The sequence below is a fragment of the Felis catus genome, chromosome C1 (assembly GCF_018350175.1).
Source record: "Felis catus isolate Fca126 chromosome C1, F.catus_Fca126_mat1.0, whole genome shotgun sequence".
In the NCBI taxonomy this organism is placed as follows: Eukaryota; Metazoa; Chordata; class Mammalia; order Carnivora; family Felidae; genus Felis; species Felis catus.
In genome coordinates, this window is record NC_058375.1 from 72398461 (window position 1) to 72424390 (window position 25930).

At 35.8% G+C, this 25930-nt stretch overlaps 1 protein-coding gene across 7 annotated transcripts in view; it reads right to left on the reverse strand.

Moving 5' to 3' along the window:
- Positions 1 to 25930, reverse strand: part of COL24A1 (collagen type XXIV alpha 1 chain) — a 412001-nt gene that overhangs the window by 161260 nt on the left and 224811 nt on the right. For all 7 annotated transcript variants that reach the window (XM_019837359.3, XM_045036125.1, XM_019837358.3 and 4 more), the window contains 4 exons: positions 10261 to 10314; positions 5499 to 5552; positions 3775 to 3828; positions 2187 to 2240 (listed from right to left, as the gene is read on the reverse strand). In XM_019837359.3, coding sequence (XP_019692918.2) covers positions 2187 to 2240; positions 3775 to 3828; positions 5499 to 5552; positions 10261 to 10314 — 216 coding nt within the window. The remainder of the gene's footprint in view (positions 1 to 2186; positions 2241 to 3774; positions 3829 to 5498; positions 5553 to 10260; positions 10315 to 25930) is intronic.

Sequence of the window (25930 nt, forward strand, 5' to 3'; positions counted from 1 at the left end):
GAGTAACCTCCCGCTCACCTGTTCAAACTTCCCATCAAAACACGCCCCGGCGACCTGCTAACAGGACTCCAACCCTTCCCCAGCCAATCGGCTGAGGCCACAGCCATTACCTCACCAACTGCCCCTAGACCCCAATAAAACCTTTGTGCTTTTGAAACTCGCTCTCTCTCCCCGGTATCTCACCACTGCGTCAGTGCAGGTAGGGTATTGAACTCGAGCTAGCTCGAATAAAGGCTCTTTTGCTTTTGCATTGTACTCGGCTCCTTGGTGGTCTTTGGGGATCACGAATCCTGGGCATAACACTTTTTTTTTTTTTGCTAATGGAAAACATTGGGAAAGATGGACCTACAATATTGAGATCACATCCATAGTGGAGAAGAGTTTGATAAGAAGAAAAGAGTGGAAACGGGAGGATACTAGGTGACATCTAGAATGGAACTTTCTAATAATACATTCTTTTTCAAATATTCTGGTCTTCAGTTCTTTTTTTTTGTATTCTCAATGTTCATGAATTGCCTGAAATATTCTCCTCCAAAGGAAGTGTGTTCATTCAACAAAGCCTTTATTTCTAAATAAGATTTCCTTGTTTAGTAAGTAATGAATGAACTTTAAATAATTGTGAGAAGCCATTTTGGGAGAGAATCAGTAAATGTATTTGGAGGATAAGAAGAAAATAGGCCATTGAGGAGGTAAGAGTTGAGGACAAAGTGGCAAACTAGAAAAGGGTAACTATCTACCCAAGGGTCATGGGGAGGTCAGAAAACCACAGAGCAAATGAACTTTCCATACGAATTAGCAGATAACACAAGTGGTTCAGAGGAGATCTTGCTCAGGCACATGACTTCTACTTGGACAATCAATAAGACCTCAATTACTTAATTAACAAAGGGCAAAACACAGCAAAGTATTCTGCTTCGTTTCAACTCTCACAAAACTGGTTGAACTTTCTCACTCTGACTAATACAAAGCCGAATAAACACATTGGACCCGACCAAGTATTGAATGGTGGCAGGGTGCAGACCACTACATGACAGTGTGGGTACAGATCATCTACTGTCATTTTTTATTCTATTATTTTAAACACTATTTGGACTAAAGTAGATGTGGCCATCGAGATTATTTAGAGATTCTAAATCTATAACCCAATAAGAAAAATAGTTTTTCAGAAAAGAAATAATAATAGAGATAAATTTGCTCTCTTTCGTCAGTCTTCACCTAAAACACAGGGCATGAAGCTAAAGCTGTTCCAACTGGGCATTCATAATACTTTTCTCCCATGTGCCAACTGGAAAATGCAATTTTTGTTTTGTTTTTAACAAAATTTGTTAGTTGGACAGCATGTTTTTAGAATTTATAAATATTTTCTTCACTAGCTCTAAAATTCAAGGTAAAGCCAAGGGAGAAAGAGAATTCTTAAAGCCCACATATTCAAATTTATCAAGGGAGAAAAACTCCTTAATAAGCATTCGCTTGGGAGTAAACACACTAAGATTTGAATCCTGGTTTTGTCATTTCTCTCTGTGTGCCTATAGACCACATACTTAAAAGTCTCTGAGCTCTGTTTTCCTCGGCTAGAATATCTGAGACTATACGTCTTCTCTGGGTAGTTTTAAGTATTAAGTAAAATAATATATGTAAAGGTGCCTGGCATGTGACAAGCATGCAATATACTGTGGTTCTGATTTCTTAAAAAAAGGATTTAATGTTTAAAAGACTCAAAGATTGAAAGATTTCTAATTACTAAACAATGACGATTATATCACTTCTGATTTACAATGAACAAACTCTTAGTTATCCTGTGTGTGTCTTCATTCGATTTTCTATCATTCTTATTTTGTCAGGATGTTACTATGTAAGTCTGTTGTGAGTAGAAAAATAATTTATTTAAACATCTTCACATTTATAATTTTCCCAAAGAGTGGAACTGGAAATTGAGAATAAGAAAGAAGAATTCTATGTAAATTAGTAAAATTTGTAAAACATAAAATGGAAAAGTGTGGTTTTATCAGTACAAATGATTATGAGTCACACTTAAATTAATGTAGGTAGTTCATCTAATGTAACAAAAATAAGGAAAAAAAACAATAAGCACAATCTAGAAGACATGGAGCTATTTTTGCTGAACGCATCACAGTTATGAAGCCATTTTTTTTAGGTTAATGTACTTCCTGCATTAGATAACTTACTCTTTGTCCTTTAGGACCTTGACTTCCAGGTGGTCCTCTTGCTCCCACATGACCCTACATGTTGAACATTTAAAAATCAGTTATAGAATTCACAGGAATGTTATCAAAATAGTAGTTATGACCTTGGGAATTCTTAAAATAAAATTGGTTAGTCTCCTTAAAAATATGCTTTATTGGGGTGCCTAGGTGGCACAGTCGGTTAAGCGTCCGACTTCAGCCAGGTCACGATCTCGCGGTCCGTGAGTTCGAGCCCCGCGTCAGGCTCTGGGCTGATGGCTCGGAGCCTGGAGCCTGTTTCTGATTCTGTGTCTCCCTCTCTCTCTGCCCCTCCCCCGTTCATGCTCTGTCTCTCTCTGTCCCAAAAATAAATAAACGTTGAAAAAAAAATAAAAAAATAAAATAATAAAAATATGCTTTATTTCTGAAATAAATGCCATACTTTCCTCCCCAATATTCTCCACTCTCCCAGTATTCTAAGTTGTTTTCAGGAGGAACACATATAGAGTGACAGTGGAAAGGGACACCCATCTAGCCAGTGAAGTCAGCTGGTACATCAAAAAAGCAATGGCTATTGTTGCAGGATTTTTTTCCTCATGATTCTAGACATTTATGATAATCCATCACATAAAAATATATGTTTCCTGTTACCGTGAAAAGTCACAAAATGCACCAAATTAATATGCCACAAATAGACTGTAATGAAGATTAAGTTGTTACTTATTACTAAGTCAATTACAGTGAATTTTTTATAGTCTTCAATAAAGACTCAATTAGAAAACAAAATTTATTTATCTATATAAAATTAGGTAGGTAAAAACAGTGATCTTTTATAGAATCTTGGGTTTATTTATTATCTTATGTGAGTAAAAAGATTGGCAACTGTACCGATCAACACCAATCTTCCTAATTTTAGAAGTCAATAACATGTCTCTCAGTGTACTGGAAAATCAGGCCTCTCTTTAAAACAGGAGCTTCACAAAACAGCATGAATCGTTTCTGATAATAGCTCCGTTGAGGTGATTATTAAGGCTTATCTTTTTCATATTTAAGTTGATGATAACGGTCAAATTTTGATAAGCCAAACTTTATTTCTTTACAGATATGATTTTATTACCTTTCTCTATATCACAAATGGAGTGTTTTCAAAACTCAATATTTGTTCAATGAAGGTATATTTTCTTCGACTTTTATCTGGGCATTTGAAAATATTTGCAGATTTCTAAGGAAAATATGTTGGAACTTGTTTGTGATTTGTTTATTTAAGCTCACTTCTAAGCTTGATAACGGACGCTGTCTTCTTATACATGGCTATTCAAAAGAACGTTTAAATTTCTTTTTGTTTTAGACTACAGAATTGTCCTAATTATTAAAAGTGAGCGATAAATAATATAGCAAGTAGAGTCAAGGGAGTTTAAGATACCATGACATATTCTGGGGTGTTTTGCCTTGACTGGGGAGAGAAGTGGCCTCAATCAATTTATACATTACTTATTTTGCATAAAAGCAAAAAATATAGTATAACTAAAATCATACAATTAAATTTAAATAGATGTCCTAGAAGGGCATATAAAGTCTTTTCTGTACTTACAGGTAATCCCAGGGCACCAATGGGTCCTGGATCCCCGGGAGGACCTGGATATCCCTAAAATTTGAGTAAAAATATGAAAAACATAAAGTCTCTGTTCTATCTGATCATTTTCATTGAAGACAAACCAGTAAATTATAAACAGCAATAAAAGGTGTTAATGTAATAAAATCTCTTTCCTATCAAAGATATAAAAGGCCATAGGAAATATTCCACAGTTAGATAATAGAAATAAATAATGTTGGGCGCCTGGGTGGCTCAGTCGGTTAAGTGGCCAACTTTGGCTCAGGTCACAATCCTGCAGTTTGTGGGTTCGAGACCCACATCAGGCTCTGTGATGACAGCTCAGAGCCTGGAGCCTGCTTTGGATTCTGTGTGTCTCTCTCTCTGACCCTCCCCTGCTTGTGTTCTGTCTCTCTCTGTTTCTCAAAAATAAATAAACGTTAAAAAAAATAAATAAGTAATGTTTACAGGGAAGCTGTGAACCTTTTATTAGTAACACTTTGGCTAGGAAAGAAATTTTCAAACCAGAATCATATATTATGACCTACTGAGAATAGAATGTTCATCTTATATTCTGTAGGTTTTGTTATGCTATGAATAGATATATGTTATGTTATATAGACCATGAAACCATTTCAGTGTCAGAGGTCAGGGAATTCTATAATTAAGGAATGTGAATGTGTAGAAATAGTGTAGCCTGTCAAATTTTAGAAGTACCACACCTTTTATGATGTTAATACTAATTCAGAGAATTTCTTAGTAGGCAATAATCCCTGAAATTGATTAACCTAATGGGTATGTTAAATATTTTGCTTGACAGCAATTGGACATAGGTAAGAAAATAATCTTATAGTATTTTTCTGACAATACAGAATTTAAAACTAAAGAATAGCTTAGGGGGGTGCCTGAGTGGCTCTGTTGGTTAAGTGTTAGACTTCGGCTCAGGTCATGACCTCACGGTTTGTGAGTTCAAGCCCCTTCTCTGGCTCTGGGCTGATAGCTCAGAGCCTGGAGCCCGCTTCGGATTCTGTGTCTCCCTCTATCTGCCCCTCCACTGCTTGCCCTCTGTCTCTCGCATTGCCTCAAAAATAAATAAACATTAAAAAAATTTTTTTAAAAAAAGAATAGCTTGGGTAAAATAAATTTGTATACAGTATTATGTGCCACCAGATCTATTATGATATATTTTGGGAAAGCAAGATTCTTTTATCAATTTGTTTTGTTCTAGTTCCGGTCATGTTTAGAAACTGTTTAATAAACTAAAAAAAAACCAATCTATATATAACATCTGTCAGCTATTACTACCTTAAAGGTGCAAGAAAGTAAGATGAATTCGGATTCTGATCTTTTATATGTCAAAGAATTACTTCAGGACCACAAGCTCATAGACGAGTGGCAGTGATGATATGTGTCATATAAACTATAAGTAATGAAAGAAAAGTAGAATCCTAATTGAATTTTCTTTTTCATCCATTTCAGCTAATTTATGGCCGTTTAATTCTTCTCTTAAAACAATAGACTCACTTGACCAAGCCATCTGATTTGCATGCTTGTTAGTGCCAATCAGCATTTGAAAGGTAAACTGTTTAAGGGAAAAGAAAATTCTAATGGAAATATACTATAAAATAGAAATTTTCACTTACTTAAATTCCATTCAAGGCAATCCCACCTCTGGAATTACTATGTTCTTTGGAAATATATATTTCAAATCACTAAGCTCTTACCATGACACCCTTTTCCCCCTGGGGACCTTGTGGACCTGGACTTCCACGTTCTCCCTTTTAAAACAAAGAAAAAAAAAAAAACACTGAGGCAAGCTAACCAGTCATGATTGAGCTAAGTGAAATTGTCAGAATCATACCTTACATGTATATCTTACCTTAATTGCCAATACTTTTTAATTTACAAATTTTGCACTTTACCTTCAAGTTGCTAGACTTTTAATACAATAAAAATCCCCCTAAGGTATATTTCAAGGGATAAAATACTAAAAGTATTGTTGCTTTGTAAGGAGAAATGCTTACCATTTTGAGACATATAAAATAGTAGTAAAAGTATCAAAAATATTGTCAAAATTAACTAATCTCTATAACCACTGAATAAAATTTTATTTCTGTTCTGTCAACCTACCTGAGCAATTCAGTATGATCAGGATAATCAAACATGCCTTAGCAGATTAAAGTAATTAAACTGATTCACATTAAAATTCCCAAGATTGTCATAATCTTAGTGCAGAAGATTTGACTTTGCACAGAAGAAACTAAGTCAGAGTGAAAATATTACAAATATTTATTTTTTGAAATTAGCTCATTTTGTATATGTCATATTATCATTGATTGTCAAAAATCAATAAATATATATTAAGCACTTTCAATGTACAAGAGTTGGAGAGATCTAACAGAAATTTGAGTTAGAGTCTACTCTCAAGTATTTGGAGACATGACATTAACAAAGGTGATCAATTAGAGGACAATTAAATTGTAAATTGTGTGGTGCTTATTCTAAGTCCAGGAAGAGAAGAAATCAGGAAGGATTAGAGGAATCTGGGAAGACTTTATGGAGGAGATAAGAATTTCAGTCCTATAGTTTGGCTTTGAATAAATAGAGGGAAGAGGAGAGGATATTCTAAAGCAACAAAATAGTGAGAATAGGAATTGGAACAGGTATGTCATATACGAGATGGGAGAGAGAAAGGTTTATATTGGAGAATATTAGAAAATTTGTTGGATGAGCTGATTGAGCCAAGATTATGTAGTACCTTGACAGTAAAGTAGAGGAGTTAACAGGGTCAGGAATAGGGGGCCAATGATGGTTTTTAAAAATGTTTCATCATGCCCATCAAAATTAGTCCTCTTGTAGTACCTGTGATGGATTAGAGGATTTAAAGGGAAGAGCAGGGTAAATATGACAGGAGGTAAATTTAAGATAAACTGGTAAGAGTTTATCCCCATGTCTGAGGGGATAGCTTTGGAATGACTGTTAGAAAAGAAAGCTTATATATATATATATATATATATATATATATATATATATATATATATAAAAGCTTATATAGAAAAAACTCTAAGTCATGCTAAAAGATTAGGCATAGAGAATAAAGGAAAAGGGAAAGTAAATATGGATTTCACTCTTTTTATTCCAGAAGACTGGAAGAATTGAGATAGGTATAAGGCACACTAATAGAAATGGGATAATTGGGAAGAGGCCAATTTGAATGTGGGGGGAAAATTGATACACTTTAGATACGTTGACTGTGACTTAATTTAAAAATTTCAGTACCAGAAGTCTTAGCCGTAGTAATCAGACAACAAAAGAAATAAAAGGCATCCAAATCTGCAAGGAAGACGTCAAAGTTTCACTATTTTCAGACATGATACTCTTGTAGAAAACCCAAAAGACTCCACCAAAAAATCGCTAGAACTAATACATAAATTCAGCAAAGTCACAGGATATAAAATCAACATACAGAAATATGTTGCATTTCCTGGGGCGCCTGGGTGTTTCACTCAGTTAAGTGTCTGACTTGATTTAGGCTCAGGTTTTGATTTTATGGTTGTTGAGATCCAGCCCCATGTCAGGCTCAGTGCTGACAACACAGAGCCTGCTTGGGATTCTCTTTCTCCCCCTCTCTCTGCCCCTCCCCACCTCGCATGCATGCGTGCATTCTCTCTCTCAAAATAAATAAAAATAAAATTAAAAAAGAAATCTGTTGTATTTCTGTACGCCATAATAAAGCAGCAGAAAAAGAAATCAAGGAATTGATCCCATTTACAATTACACCAAAAAACAATAAGATACCTAGGAATAAACCTAACCAAAGAGGTAAAAGACAGTACTATGAAAACTATAGAACACTTATGAAAAAAATTGAAGATGACACAAAGATATGGAAAGACATTCCATGCTCATGGACTGGAAGAACAAACAATGTTAAAATGTCTACACTACCCAAAGCAATCTACACATTTAATGCAATCCTAATCAAAACACTAATAGCATTTTTCACAGAGCTAGAACAAACAATCTGAAAGTTTGTATGGAACCACAAAAGACCTCAAATCGCTAAAGCAACCCTGAAAGAGAAAAGCAAAGCTGGAAGCATCACCATTCCAGACTTCAAGCTGTATTACAAAGCTGTAGTGATCAAGACAGTATGGTACTGTCACGAAAATAGACACATAGATCAATGGAACACAATAGAAAAGCCAGAAATGGACCCACAACCACATAAGTAACCAATCGTTAACAAAGCAGGAATGAATATCCAATGGAAAAAAGACAGTCTCTTCAACAAATGGTGTTGGGAAAACTGAACAGCAACATGCAGAAGAATAAAACTGGACCACTTTCTTACACCATACACAAAAATAAATTCAAAATGGATGAAAGACCTAAATGTGAGACTGGAAACAATCAAAATCCTAGAGGAGAACACAGACAGAAACCTCTTTGACCTCAGCCACAGTGACTTCTTAGTAGACGTGTTGCTGGAGGCAAGGGAAACAAAAGCAAACATGAACTATTGGGACCTCATCAATATACAAAAGCTTCTGTACAGCAAGGGAAACAATCAACAAAACTAAAAGGCAGCCTACAGAATGGGAGAAGATATTCGCAAATGACATATCTGATAAAGGATTCATTTCTAAAATCTATAAAGAACTTATCAAAATTAATGCCCAAAAAACAAATAATCCAGTTGAGAAATGGGCAGAGGATAAGAATAGATATTTTTCCAAAGTAGATGTCCAGATGGCTAACAGACATATGAAAAGATGCTCAACATCACTTATCATCAGGGAAATGCAAATCAAAACCACAATGAGATACCATCTCACATCTCTCGAATGGATAAAATTAACAAGAAACAACAGATGTTGGTGAGGATGTAGAGAAAGGGGAACCCTCTTACACAGCTGGTGGAATGCAAACTGGTGCAGCCACTCTGGAGAACAGCATGGAGGTTCCTTAAAAAACTAAAAATAGAACTACCTGAGGACTCAGCAATTGCATTATTAGGCATTTACCCAAAGGATATAAAGATACAGATTGGAAGGGATACATGCACATCGATGTTTACAGCAGCATTATCAACAATAGTCAAACTATGGAAAAAGCCTAAATGTCCATCCACCCAATGACTGACGAATAAAGAACATCAAAAAGAATGAAATCTTTCCATTTGCAGCAATGTGGATGGAACTAGAGTGTATTATGCTAAGTGAAGTAAGTCAGAAAAAGAAAAATGCCATACGATTTCACTTACATGTGTAATTAAAGAAATAAAACTGATGAACATGTGGGAAGGGAAAATAAAAGAGAGAGGGAAACAAACTATAAGAGACTCAACAATAGAGAACAAACTGAGGGTTGATGGACAGAGGTGGGTAGAAGATGAGCTAGATGGGTAATGGTTATTAAGGAGGGCACTTGTGAGGCGCATTAGGTGTTGTATGTAAGTGATGAATCACTGAATTCTGAAACCAATACTGCACTGTATGTTAACTAACTAGAATTGAAATAAAAACTTGAAAAGAAAAAAAAAAGGAAGGAGTAGCCAAGGGTTTCAAATACTTCTAAGAAAGGAAAGCTAAGGAACTGCTATTGTTTCTGTATCTATGATACTGTCTGCCTTAAATGTTGTGCCAGATAAACTACTTACTTACTTGTAAGCTAATATATAAGAAATATTCAGTGGATAGGGTGAAAATATATTCTTTGTTGAACCCCAAAAAATTTGGATGGAAATAACTGGAATATTATTTAATTTACTTCTAGTCCTGGTTCCACTTAATTATTCACAAAGTAGCCTCATGTAGTAATTGCACTAGACCATCGCGTTTACAAATTATATTCAGCAAGTTAGGTTTTAGTCAAAGAGTCAAAGTTTTTGGGTTATTATCTACTAGTCCATTATAAGATTCCATAAAAGAAATTTTAAATGCCCTTGGAGGTTTCAAGTAAAAATTACTTTTTATTAAAAAAAAAAAAGCTTCCCTAAATTTGAAACTCAACATGGAAAATCACTCCCAAGTAATGATTTTAGGTAATCTTTAAGCAAATTACAATTTCCATTACAATAGCCAGGAATATCCATGAATAAATGCATACTGCATTCCAAGTGGACAGCAAGAGATTGTGACCCAGACTTGGAGCAGGTAGTGATTACTTATTCTCTTTCAAAACGGCTTCCTTTAGGGGGCTTGCTCTGATAAAGTAGATTTAAATATGGTCTAATCATAAATCTAGACCATCAGTTTCATCTTTTCAGAGCACAGTATCACAACCTAAAGAGTACTCTGCCCTTTAAAAATTAGAAACATATATGCTATTAGCTATATTCAATATACTTAAGATATTTAGGACAGGTGATGTATTTTAAGTTATGAGTGATTTCTAATTAATAACATAAAATACTAAATACCAAATACCTCCTTTTACTTTAGCCTGGCATTCTTACTACTTAAAAAAAATGAATGAAATTACCTTTTCACCAATGCTTCCAGTAATCCCAACTTCTCCAGGTAAACCGACAGGTCCCTTTTAGGAAAAAAATGTAACAGAAAATACACATTTATTGCATTGCTATTACAGCATCTTGGTTTTAAATCACCTGTAATCAATATGTTTCCTTCTAACTTATCCTAAATTTTATATTAGAATGAAATTCTTCCTAGTATAGATGTCCAACCTATGACTTCACATCCAAAATTAATCTATTCACTCAATCAACAAATATATATGAATGTCTAAGGGGTGACAGGCCTGTGCTAGGAGGCACTGTTTCAAATCCAAACACAGTTCCTGCCCTTGTGGAGTTTATAATCCAGTGGATGTTATAAAAAGTTGCAGCTATTCCATAGCTTCTTGATGTGAGTATATCAGCTGAAGAAATCCTTTCTGTGACTTCTTTGAAAACTTCTAATACCACGACATGCCCATTCATTAATTCACTGTCACTCAAGAAATATTTTGTGTCTGCTCTGTGCCAGGTACTACATTGCTTTGCTGAAATTTCATTAGCAGATCTAGGCCCTGCCCTCATAAGGCAAAAGAGTCTTATACAGAGACAAAAACAATTAAATTAAAAAATGAATAATTACAAATCATCATATTGGCTCATAAAGGAAACAACTATGATGCCCAGGCAGAGAGTGAAAGAGAAGACCTATGGAAAGATGGTCAGGGTAAACCTCAAGTTTGACATCTAATCTGAAAGCTGAAGAATAAGAAGAGGTCAGTAGGCAAAAGACAGAGTAAACCACTTGAGTGAAGAATGAATTAGTGTGCTGAGATGAAAGAAAGCAATCATAATACTGTTTCAGAGTGAACAAGGCTCCGTGTTCATCCACCTTGTCTTTATGGATTCTACTTCAAGCAGGATAGAAAACACAAAGAATAACAGGACAAGTTTTACAACAGCAGCATAACCCTTCTCCTGTTTTCAGTTATGAAGTTATTTTCCACTATTATTTAGAGATGTATGAAGCATTTTCTTTTTCAATAGCTACCAAGCAAAGACCCTGCTTAAATAGATTATTGTACAATAATATGCATTAGTATATAGAAGGCACATAAATCATGAAAAAAGAATTTGATGTATTGAAGCTAACTGAAGTTAATACATGAGGCATAATTTTATCCACATATATTTGTATCATTATCCATATCAATCTCTTCTCTCTCTCTACCTACATACCTATCCACTTACCTGTGTATACCTACCTACCTGTCAATCTATCTGGTGATCAAGGATATACTAACATATGTTAAGCACTCCTTATGTGCCTGATTTAATCCTCACAACAATCATATTTGATAGTATTATCCTGATGCCCCTACAGAAAAGACAATGAGTTAAATAGCTTGCTGAGGTCAATGAGTTTAAATAGTATAGATGAGTTTAAGTGGTTATTGAGCACTTGAAATGTAGCTGGTCAAAACTGACATGTGCTGTAAATGTAAAGATATCAGATTTTGAAGATTTACTACAAAAAGAAAAATTCAAATCATTGTTTAAGTTAGTTACATATTGAAATGATAATGCTTCAGAGATACTGGCTTAAATAAAATATTACTAAATCAATTTCATCTGCTTCTTTTTATCTTTTTAAATATGGCTACTGAAAAATGTTAAGTGACATTTGTGACTGGCATATACCTATTGGACAGTACAGATCTACATTTTTAAACACTACACTAATATTAGCGGTTATATCCAGTTGGAAGTGATCTAATAATTTATTTCTATGGTTATTAATTTTAAGAGCATTGACACTTTCACTCTGAGACAATCAGAGATCAATGGGCAGTTAATCACATCTGAGCACAACAGTGAAATATAACTATTAGTGAGAGAGTAAACAAACTAGCAGAACCTGAACACAGACTAGTATTGATTCTGGGAAAAAAAAAAACAAACCTTTTCCTAACACACATATATATATATAACCCAGGTGAGTGAATGGAGTAGGCCCATTTGACATATCCCAATATTGACTATGTATACCAGAAAGATATCACCTACAGAACTATTCTGGTTAGCTGACAGCACTTACTTATTAATTAACAGAAACTGAATTAGGTGCTAAGATTTAAAAATCCAGAGATTTTTTATAAAAAAGATTTTATATATAAAGATTTATAAGATTCCTAATTTCAAATTTATTTTTCAACGTTTATTTTTATTTTTGGGACAGAGAGAGACAGAGCGTGAACGGGGGAGGGGCAGAGAGAGAGGGAGACACAGAATCGGAAACAGGCTCCAGGCTCCGAGCCATCAGCCCAGAGCCTGACGCGGGGCTCGAACTCACAGACCGCGAGATCGTGACCTGGCTGAAGTCGGACGCTTAACCGACTGCGCCACCCAGGTGCCCCAAGATTCCTAATTTCAGATGACCTAGCTTGCTTGTAGGCAAGCATTCTCAAAGGCAAATACTAGACAAATCTAAGTAGCAGTTGCTACTTAGATGCTCTCTTTTGTTCACCACAGTCCATACCAATTGCTCTTATCTCTTATACCTGATCCATTTTACTTACTTATACTACCTGCCTGCTCCCAGTAGGGCATTTGAGTTTGTCACTCCTGATTTAAGTATTAGAAGTTGCAGTCCATCAAAAGGGCATACTTGGAAGAGATAGGTTCTCACTGGAAAATAGGCAGTTCACAGACTTACATCCTTGTCCACAGGGAATCTTTAATGAAACGTACATTAGGAGAACATAAATAATTTATTAAGACTTTGAGTCTTGACGTGCCTGGGTAGCTCACTCAGTTAAGCATCCAACTCTTGATCTCAACTCAGGTCATGGTCTCGCATTTCGTGGGTCTGTGCTGTGTCAGGCTCTGTGATGACAGTGTGGAGCCTGCTTCGGATTCTCTCTCCCTTTCTCCCTGCCCCTCCCCAGTTACCTTTCTCTCTCACTCTCTTTCAAAATAAATAAATAAACTTTTAAAAAATTAAAAAAAAACTCTGATTCTTCCCACTAGTTTTCTTTAGTGTTTTTTTTTTTAAATAAATGCTTATTTATTTTGAGAGTATGAGAGAGACAGAGAGAGAGAATGAGTAGGGTAGTGGCAGAGGGAGAAAGAGAATTTTTTTAATATAATTTATTGTCAAATTGGCTTGCATACAACACCCAGTGTTGATCCCAACAGTGCCCTCCTCAATGTCCATCACCCATTTTTCCCTTTCCCCCACCCCCCATCATCCCTCAGTTTGTTCTCTGTATTTAAGAGTCTCTTATGGTTTGCCTCCCTCTGTTTGTAACTCTTCTTTTCCCCTTCCCTTCCCCCATGGTCTTCTGTTAAATTTCTCAAGATCCAAATATGAGTGAAAACATATGATATCTTTCTCTGACAGACTTATTTCACTTAGCATAATACCCTCCAGTTCTATCCACATTGCTGCAAATGGCATGATTTCATTCTTTCTCATTGGCAAGTAGCATTCCCTTATATATAAACCACATCTTCTCTATCCATTCGTCAGCTGATGGATGCTCAGGCTCTTTCCATAATTTGGCTATTGTTGAAAGCACTGCTATAAACATTGGGGTACATGTGTCCCTATGCAACAGCACTCCTGTATTGCTTGGGTAAACTCCTAGTAGTGCTGTTGCTGGGTCACAGGGTAATGCTATTTTGAATTTTTTGAGGAACCTCCACACAAAGAGAGAGAATCTTAAGCAGTCTCCATGCTCCACATGGAGCCTGACTTGGGGCTCCATCTCACAACACTGAGATCATGGCCTGAGCCGAAATCAAGAATAGGATGCTTAACTGACTAAGCCACCCATGAGCCCCTCTTTAGTTTCTTATATCTATTTTCAAGCTATACACTTCTGGAGAAAAAAATTCTAAATTAGTGTTGTCGGAATGATGTACATTTTCCCAAAGATGAAATGTATAAAATTTCATTCTAATTTCATTAGTTATTTATTATCTACCAAGTATAAGACACTATACTAGTCAATTTAGAAAGAGCTAATAACTAAAATACAAAGTATATAGTAAAAATATTACAAAAAGATAAAATCTATAGAATTTCAGATAAAGTAGTAGTCAGCAAAGTGACTCCAAAGACTGGCTACTTCTTTTTGTAAATAAGTTTTACTGAAACACAGCAATGTCCATTATTAACCTATGTTCTATGGCCACATTTGCTCTGCGAAGGCAGAGTAGTTGTGACAGATACTGTATAGCCCACAGAGCCCAAATCATTTCTCTTGGATATTTAAGGGAACTACAAACAAGTAACTGAAGCCATAGCCTTCATGTATAAGAATTATCAGCAATTTATACCTTTTTGGCCAAGAATTTTCATTAAAAAGTTTCAAAACACTGATTCCACATCTTACACACATTAAAGAAAATGACAAAGACTAGAACCAAAACATGCTGCGTGTCAAGAGCTGGACAACTCTATAAAACTGAAAACACTCACTTCTTATAAAATAGGATACATAATAGTCTATTTAAAGATTTTGTAAGCTAAAGCGGAAATTCAAAAGGCCAAAAAGCCTTGTGTGCAATAAATCACTTGTTCGAACTGAAAAGAAGTTATTATTTTTTTTCCAAAAGTCAGTAGAAACTCTAAAATACACTAGTGCTATTTTTTAAAGTAACCACATCCTACTTGTTCACTAAAGACATATAAAATTAGAGTATTTCCTAGTTGAAACTAAAATGTTAAAAAAAATTTTGTACGAAGTTCTTAGACTTAATAATTGCGCCTTAACAGTGGTTTAGAACTTGTCTACATTGTTTCAAATTTTCAGTGTGGAAAGGATTGCATTTGCAAGATAAAAAAAAAATCTCAGCCCCCAAAGCTCTTTAAATTCACTTGAAAATGTTATATATAAGACAAATTCTCTATGATATAGCTCTGTTTCATCTTAGAAACATATTAGCTTCAATGTTTGCATTAGTGTGTACTCTCTGTTTAAAAATAAAAATTTTAGAAGTCATCTTACCACAAAAAAGTAGTAGTACTCAGTTGTACTATATGAAATTGCTGATATTTTAATTTTACCTTAAAAATTGGTAATCTTACATGATGCACCCTAGTACAAAATTTCCAGGGTAGGAGAAACTGAAGACTGGTCAGATATGAAAATGACAACTTTAAGCACTACGTGGGAAAATGTACTTCTATATCTAATATTTATTTCTCCATTTTAAATTCTCATACCTTCACATATTTGTCCAAAACAATGAAAATACAGACTGTCGTCAGCCTGGACAGATATGGGGAATTTATAGAAAAGTGGAAATAAAGTGTGTGTAATCTGTCTGGATAAGAAAGAGGAATTCCTTTTTAGATACGATGAATAGGAGATATATACTGGACATTCTGATAGGAATATTCACTGCACAATGAAGTATGCAAGTCTAGAGCTAAGGACTATTATTATTTTTATTTATTTTATTATTATTATTATTATTATTATTATTATTATTTGTGAATAATCAGCAAATAGACAGCAAAGACCTGGAGAGTAGATAAGTCACCAAAGTGAGTACGTGGACTGAGAAAAGGAAAGGCCAAGAACAATAACATTTAGAAAACAGCATGAAAAAAGAAAACTTACGGAGTTGACTCTACATGGAAAGTATATGGTCAAAAGGAGGATATTGTCTATTTTTTTTCTCTATTATGTTTTTCAGGACGTTTCATTTAGGAGTAATTTTATGACCTGATAAACATGAATGAACCTTTTCTGTTTGTTTGGAAACACATCACTGTTCCTAAAAAACTAACCTTTGGATCACTTCACCCCTATTTTCAAATGAAATCTATAAGCTAAGGAGATAGTTATTTGACACTGTGACTTGGAGTAAGCTATTAGCTCATTTGCCTCATCCTTTACCATTCAGGAAGCTGTCTGTAACCTCAAGTTCATTTGTCTGTGTGCTCTATACGTTCATTAGTCTGCATTGCTCTACAAGGCAAGGATAATGCCTTATCTAATACTGTGTCCCTTATACCTAGCACACTCTTGGAATATAGAAGATAATTAATAAATATGTATTGAGTGAATGACTAAACAAATTAGATAGAGCAGTAGTGATGGAAATAGAGATGAGCTGTCCACACAGCCCTTTAAGAAGATCTTGCTGCTGTAATCAACTTCTTCAAAGTCTAGACTTCAGCAGAGAGGCCTACATCCAAAGACTAAAGTGAGAGTATGAAGGCATGCCCATTTTTGCCTAATATGGGATTACTCTGATGGGCCATATATGCCCCAGAGCTCCCTAAAGGGTTGTTTGGACTCTTATTTCCTCCAGTGGAAGGACAGAGAAAATGAGTAAAAGCCTAGGATTTAACAGAATGATCAAACTCTAGGGAAAGTAAAATCTCTAACCAAGACAAGCCTATTAGAACAAGGTCAGGGCCTTGGCTGAGGAAAAAAAAATGGGATCCGACACTTGTCATGGGGACACCTGTATAGAGGTCCCTGAAGATTTTGAATCACCAGACTCCTTCGAACTCTATGAGCTTACAGAAATGGCCTACTTTTTAATGCTAGTAGTCTCTCCTATAGAAAATGTGTACCTCAATTAGGCTTTGTCTATACATCCTCTTTTGGCCATTATGCCAATAACTAGGGGTAAGTCACAGTATAATCCATCTGGAGCTTGCCATGTCTGATATAGGAGGAACAGACCATATGCCAAAGAAATGAAAGATCCAGCCAATGTATACTGGTAGGAGCTGGGAGAGTATGTGGGAACCCAATTTTAGAGGTAATTAATCAAGGGAGCCATGACATAATATAAAAAAAAAACATAAATATAACAAAAAATAGATATGAAAGAGTTTATTAGTTTGGGAGCACTCTTCAACGATATAGGATTTAATACCCTTGCACGTACCTCAAGAGATTGTGAAAAGTCCTGTAGTGGGTCTACGCTTTGAGGTAAGCAGCTTTGCCACTTGGACCATATGACTAGGCAGACCCTATGGTTTTAGAAACATTAGAGGTGGGAAAGGAAGCCATGTAGAGCTCACAGCAAGCTGTGATAGGAAGGACATAACAGGCTCCTTGGGTTTTGAGGCAAGGCCATGCCATTTGCAACAGAGAATTATTTGTGTTTTGAAAATCAAATTCTAGCATGCTACTAGGCTGGGGTAGAGACTGAGCACCTAACCATGGGACCAAATGACCATGCATCTGGATCTGTCATAAGCTGTCGTATCAGACAGAAGATAAATGGTTCCAGTGCATTGTGGGATGGAACATGAGCAAAACAGAGGTACAGGCGAACTGAATGAAGAAGTGGTCTAGATCCCCAAACTCTTTTTCAGCAGACACCTTTGGCTATCTAGGAGAATCCTTATGACCAGCTGCTTGAGAAGGAAAAAGTCCAAACTTGGTTTATGGATGGGTAGTCTTAATGCTATGGAATGAATGCTTGTGTCCCCTCGAAATTCATATGTTAAAGCTCCATTGGGATGGTATTTGGAGGTAGGGCTCTTGGGACGTAATTAGGTGATGATAGTGGAGCTCCTGGGATGGGATGAAAGTCCTTATAAGAAGAAGAGAACTAGCCCTTTTTCTCTATACCATGTGTGGACATACTGAAAAGACAGCCATCTGCAAACCAGGAAGAGGGCCCTTACCAATCACTGGATCTGGTCAGTGCCTTGATGTTGGACTTTCCAACCTCCAGAAGTGTGAGAAACACGTTTGTTGTTTAAGCCACCCAGACTGTGGTATTTCCTTATAGCAGTCTGAACTAAGATACTATGAAGTTGAGAACCAAAAACGGATAGAAGATGCACTATAGCTTCAGTTGAAAGTGTCTTAAAAGGCAATGACAATGGAATATTTGTAATGAGCAGAATTTCTGGGAGTGCCCCAGACCATCCACCTTGTGGGAAGGAGAAGTGGCTTCAGGGTAGAATATATACAGACTAGTGGGTATTTGTGAGTGACCCAGCTGGTGGGTTAGGCACTTGAAAGGAAGGTGACTAACACTGGGAATGAGATATGAGAATGAGGTGTTTAGATGGGCACATTAGACAAAACATTTGTATCAAATGTTAATGCCTACTAGAGAAGGTCAAACATGGAAGAATTACTGGAAGGATACAGAATGATCTGGAAAGTTGACATCAGCAAGTCTTGGTCATTAGTCATCACGGTGCTGGATAATGGGCATATGAATGAAATGGGCATGGTGGGAGAGATGGAAAGTGTATGCATGAGCCTGACATCATGGGTTTCCATTTAACAAGGCTAAATTAATTACTGCTGCCACTGAATAGTCACACTGCAAACAACAAAGAACAACACTGTGCCTATAAAATGATGCCATTCTTTGAGGAGAACAATCAGCTACTTGGGGGGCAAGTTCACTCGGGAAAGGTCAACGATTTATTCTAACAGAAATGACATACTCTGGGAGTAGGTTGCTTTCCTACCCTCAGGCCTCAATTAGCAGCGGTATCTGATATCTTACAAAATATCTGTCTTACAAGACCCCCCCCAAAATTGTGTCAGAGCACGACACCCACTTTATAGCAAAAAAGTTCTGACAGTGGGCCTATGTTCATGGGATTTAATAGTTATATCACATGACTACAAGAAGCTTCCAATCTGACAGAGCATTGGAATAGCCTGCTAAAGGAGCAGTTAAAGTGCCAACTAGGAGGTGACAGCTTGTAATGATAAAGCATCACTCAAAGGATGAAAAAGTATACACAATGAATCAAAAACAGTTATGTGGTACTGGGTCTCAAACAGGAAATATTCATTGGTCTTGGAACCAAGGGGTGAAAGCAGAATTAATCCTACTTACTACCACCCCCAACATCTCTGCCTGTACTTTCCATCCCACAAAATGTAAGCTCTGCTGGGATAGAGGTCCTAGTGCCCAAAGAGGACATATTTTTATCAGATGATACAGTAAAAGTTCCATTGAACTGCAAGGTTTTTCTGCCCCTTGAGCACTTCAAGTTCTCTGTATCTGAGCACCAGAAAGCAAGGAAAAGTCACCATTGTGGTATAGTTAATTTACCCTGATCGTCAGAAAGAGGGGGAAGATTGATATCATTTGTGGTCCTAAAACTAGATGCAGTAGGGGCTATAATTTGTACCTCTCACTCCTTTTCTAAAAGTTTTCCTTCAGGAAGATAACCCAGCAGAATCCTAGAGGAGCATCTACCTGAAAGGATATGAAATCAATCCAAGTAACACAAGGAGTGCACTGTGGTGAACGTCAATATGGGCCACCCAGATACTCCATCAAGGAAGAAGGTACTGCTCAAGCTGTCATCAGCTTCAGAGGGCCTTCTTGACCAAAGACACACCCGTTCCATGGTGGCCCTTATACTATGAGTTAGAGTACTTGAGTTAGAGTACAAAAGCCCAGCCATTCAGCCCAACAAGATAGGTTATGAAAGATCCAGAGTTTTCTGTAGGGATGGCTAAGATTTAAGTAGGACCCCATCAATTTGACTTCTCCATCTATTCAATCTTACATCCTCTTCCTCTTCCCTCAAGTGTTACTTACTAATAAATACCCTGCAGCAAAATGCCATTGCAGCAGTCTGCTTGTGGAATATCCAACTTGTGCTGACATGTTTGCCTAAATATAAGTCTCAATCCACTGAGGGCCATGGAATTACTGCAAAGTATCAGTGAGTCCATACATAGGCACTGAAAGTATGCTAAATACATGACTATTGTTGGTCTATAAAACTGACCTTTATTCATGAAAAGATTAGAAATAACTAAGAGTATGTCTGAATCAGTAAAGGCAGATTTCCTTTTTAAATCTTTCCTTTGACAAGATATGTGTTAGTAGTGTAGCTATAAGGTACACACCTTAAGCCTACTTTTATTGTTTCATGATTTTTTTAACTTTAAGTTTTAGTTAGTTAACATACAGTGCAATTCTGGTTTCAAGAGGAGAATTCAATGATTCGTCACTTACATACAATACCCAGTGCTCATCACAACAAGCATCCTCCTTAATAACCATCACCCATCTAGCCCATCTTCCTTCCATTCATTTCCCTCCCACATATGAGTGAAATTTTATGGTGTCTGTCTTTTTCTGACTTATTTCCCTTAGCATAATACACTCTAGCTCCATTCACATCATTGAAAATGGCAAGATTTCATTCTTTTTTGATGGTCAAGTAATATTCCATCGTACATATATGCCACATCTTCCTTACCCATTCATCAGTCAATGGACATTTGGGTTCTCGCCATAGTTTGGCTATTGTTGATAATGCTGCTATAAACATCGAGGTGCATGTACCCCTTCAAATCTCTATTTTTGTTTTCTTTGGGTAAATACCTAATAGTGCAACTGCTGAGTCATTAGGTACTTTTATTTTAAGTATTTTGGGGAAACTCCATACTGTTCTCCAGAGTGGCTGTACCGGTTTGCATTCCACAACTGTGCAAGAGGGGTTCCCCTTTCTCTACATTCTTGCCAACACCTGTTGTTTCTTGTGCTGTTAATTTTAGCCATTCTGACAGGTGTGAGGTGATATTTCATCATGGTTTTGATTTGTATTTCCCTGATGATGAATGATGAGTGATGTTGAGCCTACTTTTAATGCTTGGGTAATGACTGTTATCATCCTTACGATAAACTGAATGCTTAATGTTGTTTAAATAAAAGGGAGGAAATTGTTCTTTACATATATATGGTTTCTGGGGATTGGCTTGCAAGTCCGAAGAATAAGAAAACAGTATTTGGAATGTATCCCATATGCAACTGAGGGAGACACTCTGAGACAGTAACTGGAGTGAGATGTTCATCCCTTTCCCTTTGTGCTGAGTGATAAATCTTGTCTTGATAGATAGGGGATGAAAGTTTTCAAGCTCACCAAAAACTGAGGACACTTTTCCAGCAAAAAATTTATAGCTTATTATAATTTGTTTTCCAGAGTATTTGACTCGCTTTACAAAACATTATTTAAGCATATTTTTTTAAGTAAGGTACACTTATACTACATGCAGACATAATAACTACATCAATATCTAGTGCCCAAGAATTCAAATAAACCAAATGAATAAACCATATAGCACAGCACTTATGCTAAATCATACCTGTTACTGAATACAGGAGATAGATAGCTCTCAATTTTTTTTGGAATGATGTACAAGTAAATAAAAAAAATGATTACTTATCTGTGTTATCTACTGTCTTTGAAGCTAAGACTGTGCCTAATTAGCTTTATTAATTTAAATTTTCTGAAAAGTGAAGATAAACTATCTATAAACACTGGTGACTTACTAAAGAAAAGCCAATTATACAGAAAGCATGTATTCATTAACACTTTAAAAAGTATAGACATACCCTAAAATAAATTCATTCATTCATATAGTCAACAAACATTATTTGAGAATATAATACATGCCAGACATTAATAAATAATGTGGAATATTTTATATAGTCAGTTAAATTTAGAATATAGACAAACATTTCATTATTTTAGAGGCTCCTGATTGGACAATAGTTTATTGTGACATCAGTTCCTCCATTTCAGACTCTTGGCATTTGGATATACAGGTTTTCTAAAATATATAACTCAATGGTCTTCTCAGTATCCAAACAGGGATTTCAGTCTCTGACATTTCCCTAACAACTACCTGATTCTTACTTCCTTGGATCATACATGGAGTCATGAAATAAAAAGTTAGAATGAAGTTCTGCCTCAGGATCGTCTGGCAATAATTAAAAGAACATGCCTGGAATGTCTCCTCAACAGATGCTTTTACTCACACTTATGTTATGAGAAGCTTGAGAATAGAAAGGCAAGTGATACCGTCCTCTCTGCACTAAACTGCCTGGCATTTGTTGTTTACATTATCCCACTCTTTTGAATGAGTCTCATGACAATAAATCAAAGGTGATAAAGTAAGTATCAACATAGGGCTAACACCTAATCTTGGCTGAACTTCTTAAATTATTAAAGATATAACTTGGATGAGAAATGAGAGAAATTCTCCTGCTATGACACTTGTGCTGCAAAACATTTGAACTGTAAGCTCTCCCTAAAACTCTAATAAACTAGCAAGATCATTCACAGAAAAGAGTATATGCTTATAATCACAGCACATTTTTCCCCACATATAAAGCATTGAATTAGTTCTGCATTCTTTCATGCAGATCTCATGTCTTAAGCTTTTGTTTTTGTTTTTTGCATGGATTCTATATGAAAACAAAATTAAAGTCAGAAAATCTGTTGTCTGATGCCTCGCATCAAACCCTTCTTGCACCAAAATCCCTGTACCTAAAACTGAGGAAAATAACAGGATGGTATTTATAGATTACTAAAGATTTAAGTTCTAGTTTAGATATTCATTTATGAAGCAGGTCATGGAACCAGTTTGGGTCTCATCTTCCCAATTCTAAAAAACAGAGGATAGACTAGATAATCCCTCTCGTACATTCCAGTACTAAAATTCCATAATCTCTCTCAAAGCTTCCATCAATAAGATTCTATAAGGAAGATGAAAAGCACCCAGGCACATAAAGATACTTGAAATCTTTTGAGCAGGTGATAAAGAGATCTATTTATTTTAAATATTTACTTATTTGTGTGTGTGTGTGTGTGTGTGTGTATGTGTGTGTGTGTGAGAGAGAGAGAGAGAGAGAGAAAGAGAGAGAGAGAGAGAGAGGGAGAGAGAGAGAGAGAGAGAACAAGGGAGGGGCAGAGAGAGAGGGAGACACAGAATCCAAAGCAGGCTCCAGGCTCTGAGCTGTCAGCACAGAGCCTGATTCAGGGCTCAAACTCTTGAACTTTGTGAGACCATGACCTGAATCGAAATCGGACTCAACCGACTGAGTCACCCAGGTGCCCCGAGATCTTTTTTTTTTTTTTTTTAATTGGAGTACTTTTATTTCATAGGGAGAAAGGTGTATCTGGCATTCTGGATTTTTCAGCATCACTAAAGAAACTATTTACTGACAACATTCTACAGAAGGCAGATTTTATGAACTCTCATAGATCTTCATTGTTTTCTTTAAACTCATTATTACTTTTAAAAATGTATAAATTTGTACAAGCTCTTTGAGAGTAGACTATGTTCTGTTCGTCTTGAGGAGCATTTCAGCTAATCTCATTGCTAGCACCTTACTTGGCACAGTGCAGTTGCTCAGTAAATATCTATAGAATGAATGCATGGCATAAACTGGATATTTGATTACTTTTTAAAATTCAATTATAGCTAACATATAGTGTTATATTAGTTTCATGTGTACAATATGGTGATTCAATAATTCTATACATCACTCAGCGCTCATCATGACAAGTGTACTCTTGATTCTCTTCACCTATTTCACCCATCTGCCCACCCATCTCCCCTCTGGTAAACATCAATTTGCCCTCTGTAGTTAAAAGTCTGTTTTCTAGTTTCTCCCTTTTGTTCTTTGTGTGTTTCTTAAATTCCACATATGAGTGAAATCATATGGTATTTATCATTCTCTGACCTATTTCACTTAACATCGATGTTGCAAATGGCAAGATTTCATTCTTTTTTATGGCTGAATAATATTTCATTGCATTCATTGTATATACTATGTGTGTAGATACCCACACATATATATACCACCTCTTCTTTATCCATTTGTCTATTGATAGACATGTGGGAGGCTTCCATAATTTGGTTGTTATAAATAATGCTGTAATAAACATAAAGTGTATATATCCTTTCAATTTAGTGTTTTTGTATTCTTTAGATAAATAACCAGTCGTGTGATAACTGGATCATTTGGTAATGCTATTTTTAACTTTTTTAGGAACCTCCAGTGGCTGCATCAGATTGCATTACTACCAACAGTGAAATAGGGTTCCTTTTTCTCCACATCCTCACCAACACTTGTTTTTTCTTGCGTTTTTAACTTTAGTTATTCTGACAGGTGTGAGGTGATATATTATTGTGGTTTTAATTTGAATTTCCTTGATTATGAATAATCAAGTTCTTTATTAAGATATAAGTTATAAGTTATCTTAATAAAGATATGTTCTTTATTTTCTGTACTAACTTTATCAGATATGTTATTTGCAAATATATTCTCCCATTCTGTAGGTTGTCTTTTAATTTTGCTGATTATTTCCTTTGCCGTGCAGAAGGTTTTTATTTTGATGTACTGTCAATAGTTTATTTTTGCTTTTGTTTCCCTTGCTTCAGGAGACATATCTAGAAAGATATTGCTATGGCCAATTTCAGAGAAATTACTGCCTATGCTTTCTTCCAGGATTTTTATGGTTTCAGGTCTCACATTTAGGCCATCAATCCATTTTAAATTTATTTTTATGTATAGTGTAAGACAGTTGTCCAGTTTCATTTTCTGCAAGTAGCTGTCCAATTTTTAATCGACCATAAAATGGTGGGTTTATTTCTGGACTCAATTCTGTTCCATTAACCTATGTGTCTGTTTTTGTGCCAGTACCATACTGCTTTGATTACTACAGCTTTGTAGCATACTAGAAGTCTGGGATTGTGACACCTCCAGTTTTGTTCTTCTTTTCAGGGTTGCTTTGGCTATTTGAGGTCTTTTGTAGTTCTATACAAATTTTAGTCTTATTCATTCTAGTTCTGTGAAAAATGCTGTTGGTATTTTGATAGGGATTGCATTAAATCTGTAGGCTGCTTTGGGTAATACATACATTTTAATAATATTTGTCATTCCAATCCATAAACATGGAATATTTTTCCACTTGTTTGTGTTGCCTTCAACTACTTTTATCAATGTTTTATAATTTTGACAGTACAAGTCTTCCAACTCATTGGTTAAAAACTTCTGGGGGCGCCTGGGTGGCTCAGTCGGTTAGGCGTCCGACTTCGGCTCAGGTCATGATCTCACAGCTCGTGAGTTCAAGCCCTGTGTCGGGCTCTGTGCTGACAGCTCAGAGCCTGGAGCCTGCTTCTCATCCTGTGTCTTCCTCTCTCTCTGCCCCTCCCTTGCTTGTGCTATGTCTCTTTCTGTCTCTCAAAAATGAATAAATGTAAAAAAAAAAAATTTTTTAAAAATTTTAAAAAAATTAAAAAAAAACTTAACTTCTGTATTCCTAGGGATTTTATTATTTTTGGTGCAATTATAAATGAGATTGTTTTCTTAATTTCTCTTTCTTCTATATCATTACTAGTGCATAGAAGTGCAACAGATTTCTATACATTAAGTTTGTGTCCTGCAACTTTACTGAATTCCTTTGTCAGTTTTAGAGTTTTTGGTGGAGTCTTTAGAGTTTTCTCTATGTAGCATTATATCATCTGTAGACAGTGAAAGTTTGACTTCTTCCTTAGGGATTTGGATACCTTTTATTTCTTTGTTATCTGATTGCTGTGGCTAGGACTTCCAAAACTATGTCAAATAAAAGTGGTGAAAGTGGACATCCTTGTCTTGTTCCTGACCTTAGAAAAAGTTCTCAGTTTTTCCTCACTGAGTATGAGGTTTGCTGTGGGTTTTTCATATATGGCCTTTATTATGTTGAGGTATGTTCCCTTTAAACCTACTTCATTGAGGTTTTTTTTTTTTTTCATGAATCGATGTTGTACTTTGTGAAATGTTTTTTTCTGCATCTATTGAAATAATCATATGGTTTTTATCCTTTCTCTTGAGATGATATATCACAATAATTAATATGCAGATATTGAACCACCTTGCATCTCGGGAATAAAT